The 6,000-nt window shown below is 35.5% G+C and overlaps 1 protein-coding gene across 1 annotated transcript in view; it reads left to right on the plus strand.

The window, feature by feature from the left end:
- Window positions 1–5,685, plus strand: part of LOC149808014 (uncharacterized) — a 39,732-nt gene extending 34,047 nt beyond the window's left edge. Inside the window, exon 2 of the mRNA XM_089972524.1 lies at window positions 2,752–5,685. Coding sequence (XP_089828650.1) covers window positions 2,752–3,259 — 508 coding nt within the window. The 3' untranslated portion in view covers window positions 3,260–5,685. The remainder of the gene's footprint in view (window positions 1–2,751) is intronic.
- The last annotated feature ends 315 nt before the right edge of the window (window positions 5,686–6,000 follow it).

Genomic DNA, 6,000 nt, shown 5'->3' on the forward strand with positions numbered 1-6,000 from the left:
ATAAAAAGGAGTTAACACCTACTTGATATAGTTGCATATAATCACGCACAGCAGGCGATTTCATTGATATAGATGTGCTAAGTTTTCCCTTTAACTAGTAGCAAACTTATATGTATGAATGTTGTAATTTGCATGTGGGTAATGGCTTTATTGCGATTGACATTAGTGCGTGCGTGCTTCATTGAATCTGAAAGAAAATCTGTCTGCATAATGTGTGCCATTCGACGGGATTTACATATTTTATAACAAAATGTAGTGTAGAATTTAATAATTAGCTGTAGAGATTTACTAAACCGCATTTTTAACACCCCGGCTACTAAGCACGAGCTGATATATATCAAGGTCAGAGACATACATGTTATCTATTGTCCATGTTCCTGAAGACGATAGTTGTACAAGACGCCGAATTTTCAGGTGATATAAATTTACGTTTGGTAACTTTCATTTCAGTAGTTTTATTCAAAGATTTGATTGTTCTTTTCTGTTTGAATCATTTGTTGCGATCCCGTCCTTTCTCGTCGGGTCCTAATTTCACCATTTGAAAGATTGGAACTAATATATAGAATCCTTCAAACTGATTGGACAAAATTTAAATCTGAATAACTTCTTCCTACATTTATAGTAAGGTATGTATTAAAATGGCATCTTTCTTTTTACTGTCCATAGGTTGCGGTTTTTGTTGCTTTTCCTTTTTGTTCTTTTTTTTCCTCATTTTTTTTCAAAGAAATTTCCGGCGAACAAAATGTTTATTTTTAGAAAATTAGTACGCCGACATACACATAAAGCATATTTTTGTTTCACTGAGATAGCCCAGATAGTTTGATTGATCCAGTAATGTATTTCGAGCTTAAACTTAAACTAGCATATTTTGGTGCGACTAGGTAAGATCGCCGCCAAACGATTGTCAAGTCGAAAAGTCTGGATGAAGAGTGGCAGTAACTTGGACGCTGACTCGGATCGCAACTTAGACTTGAACTTTTTTGCTGAAATCGGGGGTAGAGTTGGTTCATCCCATTAAATCCTTCTCAGCTGCGGTGTTTCGTACTAATACACAACATTGTAGAGATCTGGAAATTCCTCGTGTAAAGATATTCATATGCCTAAGGGTCCACGTTACTGCCAGTCAGTAAACAAAGGTACAAAGCCAGCATTATCTGGGATTCATCGTTGAAACCTTCTGCACTTGAAGACGTTAACAAAGAATTATTCACATGCCCATTTCTTGACCTTTCAGTCCCCTTTGAGTACTGCATAAAATGCAGTAAAGAAACATTTTACACTGTTAGAGATCAGAGGGTAATATATATATATATATACGAGAGAGTGTGTGTGACATAGATTTTTAACGTAGCTAACAATTTTTCAGTCATATCGCCACGATGTCTTCAGTGTGGCAGTTTATAGTGATGTCTATCACTGTGGCATCATGCCACAGACGTGTAGCATGATGTCCCACCCAATCACATTATCCTGACACCAAGCCGACCAGTCCTAACACTAACCTCTTAATGCTGAGCGCCAAGCGAGGCAGCTGTTAGTACCATTTTTGTAAGTCTTTGGTATGACTCGGCCGGGGATTGAACCCACGACCTCCCGCAACCGAGGCGGACGCTCTAACCACTAGGACACTGGAGCGGTCAGAGAGAGAGAGAGAGAGAGTTATAAATATACACTATACAGAACGGAAAGTGCTATCCCTGGGTTCCTATAGAAGAATGCTTGATAATAGTAGGCAAATTTACAATTGTAATACAAATAATACTATCATACAGGTTAGAATTTTTTTAATTCATACTCTATGGAGATTAGAATCCATGTCCGCGGGTAAACGACACCCATCGCATTGCCTGCCGTATTTGAGCGATCTGGTCTGTGGTGACATCAAATAATAATATGTTTTCATAGTTTATTTATTATTCCTGAGTGTATTAGCCCTAACAGCTCGAGCTGATTTGGGAAAAACACGCAGCCCGCCACCAAGAAAACCATGGTGGGTCAATGCTGGGGTGGGTTCTCAACCTGAGAACTTAATTCTTGATTTTGCTCGAACATGGTTCTTGGCGTTAGAATGAAAATAACCACAATAACATTGCACTTTGGTCAAGAACATTGCTCCAGTTTTTCGCCCAAGGACACTCTTGTGTATATATTTGCAAAACGCAGGTTTTATTGGTGGGACAATTTACCAGAAATAGAGACATCTGGGATACTGAACCTATCCAGTGTATGGTATGTTATGTATTCACGTGCAGCGCATATCTTTGACAGATACTTTCGAACATGGAATACTGAAGAATTTACAAAGTGCCTCTGAATTCTCACCGATTTGATCACCTGCCCGTTAAGCATAGAGGAGTTACGTTGTGTGTTACTTTCTATTCAACCCATGAATCATGTCTTCAGCACTGTATTGTTCTCGTTGAATGAAAGTTATAAATTAATCTCGTTGAATGCATGTTATAAATTAATCTCGTTGAATGTATATTATAAATTGATCTCGTTGAATCCATGTTATAAATTAATCTTGTTGAATGCATGTTATAAATTAATCTCTTTGAATGCATATTATAAATTAATCTTGTTGAATACATATTTTAAATTAATCTCGTTGAATGATTGTTATAAATTAATCTCGTTGAATGCATGTTATAAATTAATCTCGTTGAGTGCATATTATAAATTAATCTCGTTGAATGCATGTTATAAATTAATCTCGTTGAATGCATATTATAAATTACGTTATATTTCCAGGAGCATGGATTCTTGTGACGACGACTTGAACTTTCCAGACGATATCATTGACACTGTAGCGAAGGCAAATTGTGCAAAGGTTGAACCAAGTAGTATTCTTCCGGAAATACGTGCTTCGCCATGTCAAATTCATACAAAAGGAAACCGGAAGACGGACTTAAACTTTTCTACCAATCATCATTGCGGAAAGGTGCCAGGCTCTAGTAAAATGAAGCAATCATCTGTGCAACCTGTTTCTCTGTATAGAGATTCGAGTCATGGAATGAACATAACTGTGCGTAAAACTGTTGTAGAAATTCCAACAGACAAGGAAGGGAGAGAGTCCGAAAATGTCCAAGTGCGTAAAAGACCCGCTCTTCCAAAGCACATGTCTTCTAAGGAGTATGTAATGTCGTGGTTGATTCACGGATCAGCCCCAAATGGGACGAACCACTTCCCAGATATTTTACCCTCTGATAAAACTAGCAAACATCGTTCAACGCCAAGAAAGTCGTATCTTAGCGAATAGTTGTAGAGAATATAACTATTGGAAACAGAAACAATGCCAGATTTATTTCTTCACATGTGTACATAAACAATAACACCAAAGCGGATGGGAATGCTTAGAGATCAGTTATTTAATGAAGCCATTTCACGCTTGCGGTGCAGTACTTTTACAAGTACTGCTGGGAGAATATATGTACATGACTAGTTGGTTTCAACTGAAGTCTGATGCTCAAGAGCGCTTTTATAGAATCCAACCACAAATTTCATCAGTTCGTATTTTTGTCAGCACGTCTCCATTTTAAGAGACCTTATCATGAGGGATTAAAATTTGGCCGAGTCAAGACCATATACTTACATAAAACACGACATATGTGTTGTTCCGAGTGGGCGAAAATAACGAGAATGATACGGCATACGAATATGTTGAGGCCGTCAGGACGAGACGTATGTTCCTACGCAGTATCAAACGATGATCCTACTTTAAACACAGAACAACATGCTTGTATGGGTTTTGTATTTATTGCACCTCCCCTTTTCAGTCACATATTCTTTTAAATATTTTGCCTTGTACATATTTAAGAAAATTAATCAGGCATTTAGCGTTTATGAAAGATATTGTACAGCCATCTGAAAAATCCCCTTGTGATTTACATAACTGGAAGTAGGCCAAGATAGAAACTGTAAAACCATGTCATCGACCTGTCTGCATTCCTTTAAATTTTTAAAAACAATCTCGTATGGGACATATAAATGGATTTAAACTGTAGCCACGGGCAAGATAAATTTTCGTTACTTATCCAATGGAACATTGTTTTGGACCAGTAAGTGACACTTTTTTATACACCTTAATTACTAAATATACACGCTCTACTTTCAAATAATTTTGGAGCAAATTTCACAGAATAACTTCAGTTAAATGCATTCATAAAGAAAGCTCACTAATATACAATACTTTCAATCTTTCTGTTTGATGTTTTCATTACAACTTCGTTGAACTTAAAGTTGATAATTTAAGGATATAGCTTTAACAAAACAAAGATTTGGTCTCTTCTAACTAGAAATAGAGTTTTAATAATTTGATATTTGGATATTTTTAACAAGAAAATTCGAACCAATATTGTTCTTTATTTTCTACTTTAATAGTTTCAGTAATTTAAAATGTAAACAAATATACCATTCCCTGTATGTGCCCCATTGGTGAAAAAGTTTCGCCAAATTGTAACAACATGTAATTCTTCTAAACGTACGTCATAGTCAAAACAACTGCTGCTCTCTGAGATACGTCTACATTTATGTTGCAAATGTTTCTCTGTTTTATCCTCTGATTTACTGAAAGAATTGTTTCCCCCAAAAATATTAATAGATAAATTTAGAGTTCATCCACTAAAACTTGCTCCTTAAATGTATATTTGTCTAAGGTCGTTGTGCCCAGAATTCAGAACTTTGTGGCAATTAGCAAACGCATTTGAAGATCCAATGCTGTAATTACCGTCTTTTAATTATCTCTCAGCCGCTGTGCTGTAACTAATAAGATTATCTCGAGCATAGTACGAATGATCCGGTTTCATTAAAATAACCAGTTAGGAACCAATTTAAAGGTTTAATTATATAGGAGTTAAGTTTTCTTGGAACACTGGGGGCATTTCTAACCATTCCTTGAATCTTGACATGACTATCTGTGTTTTTAATTTCATTAGAAGATTTCAGCGTCAAAGTACCTGGTCTCTCCCTCTCTGTCAGGTTCATCTGAGAACGCATTGTGCAAAATATTGTTATCAACCTAAACTAACTCTAAATTATCGGCGGCAGATACCGTAATATACATATCAGCTGCTCGCCGCTACTTCCGGTACTTCCCGATTACCACCATTGGCAAAAGCGACCATTTTCACCCAATATGACTACATTTATTAAAATTACAAACATAGCTTGACATTTTTCAATATTTAAAATCGTTCTCGATATTTTATAAGTGGACTGTTATTGCTTTTTTAAAGTTGTAAAAGTAATTACTGGCTGGGTGTGCGAAGCTTTTAATTAAAAATATTATCTGCAAACAAAACTGATTCCAAAGTGTATCGAAGTTACAAATGTTCTTTGTAATTTTGTTATCAGTAATTATATTTCTAGTAGTTTGTATTTATTATTGATTGCAACAGTTGTAAAAATACCTTCATTCATATATGTAAACAGAGTTTTAACAATGTAATGTTTACATTTGTAATGTCACAATATTTACACACACGTCGTACACCAAGCTTTAAATGGATCAGATACAGGTTCAACATAACAACGGTAACCGAGGTTCAATTCATTTCAAACTGAATCACTTTATTCACAGTTGAATTAAAGGAGGGAAAATCCTCTAACAACAATGAAATAAATTTTGAGAGAAATTTGTTTTTAAGTAGGTAAGTTATTCCTCTTTTATAAAAAAAAAGTACCTGAGGGGAGTCGTTTTTGCTTGAATAAATCTATTTGGAATTCTTGATAAAAGTAAACAAAATAAAATAGGACATGCAACAACAACAACAACAACAACAAAATCACTAAATTGAAAGAATGGACAACTGAGCGGTCTACTTACAAATGACAAAAGTAAGCGAATTAAAGATTTACATACTAAAGAGCTTATGAGTCCTATGGATTACGAGATGAAGGCGGATATTGATGACTTGCATGCAGATGAAAATACAACCAGGGAAGCAAATATATTTTGAGTGATATTTCTTTTCTCGAAACATTTTTCGGCTGAAAAGTTTC

Source organism: Sinohyriopsis cumingii, chromosome 1 (genome assembly GCF_028554795.1).
Source record: "Sinohyriopsis cumingii isolate HCF-2022 chromosome 1, ASM2855479v2, whole genome shotgun sequence".
NCBI classification, from domain to species: domain Eukaryota; kingdom Metazoa; phylum Mollusca; class Bivalvia; order Unionida; family Unionidae; genus Sinohyriopsis; species Sinohyriopsis cumingii.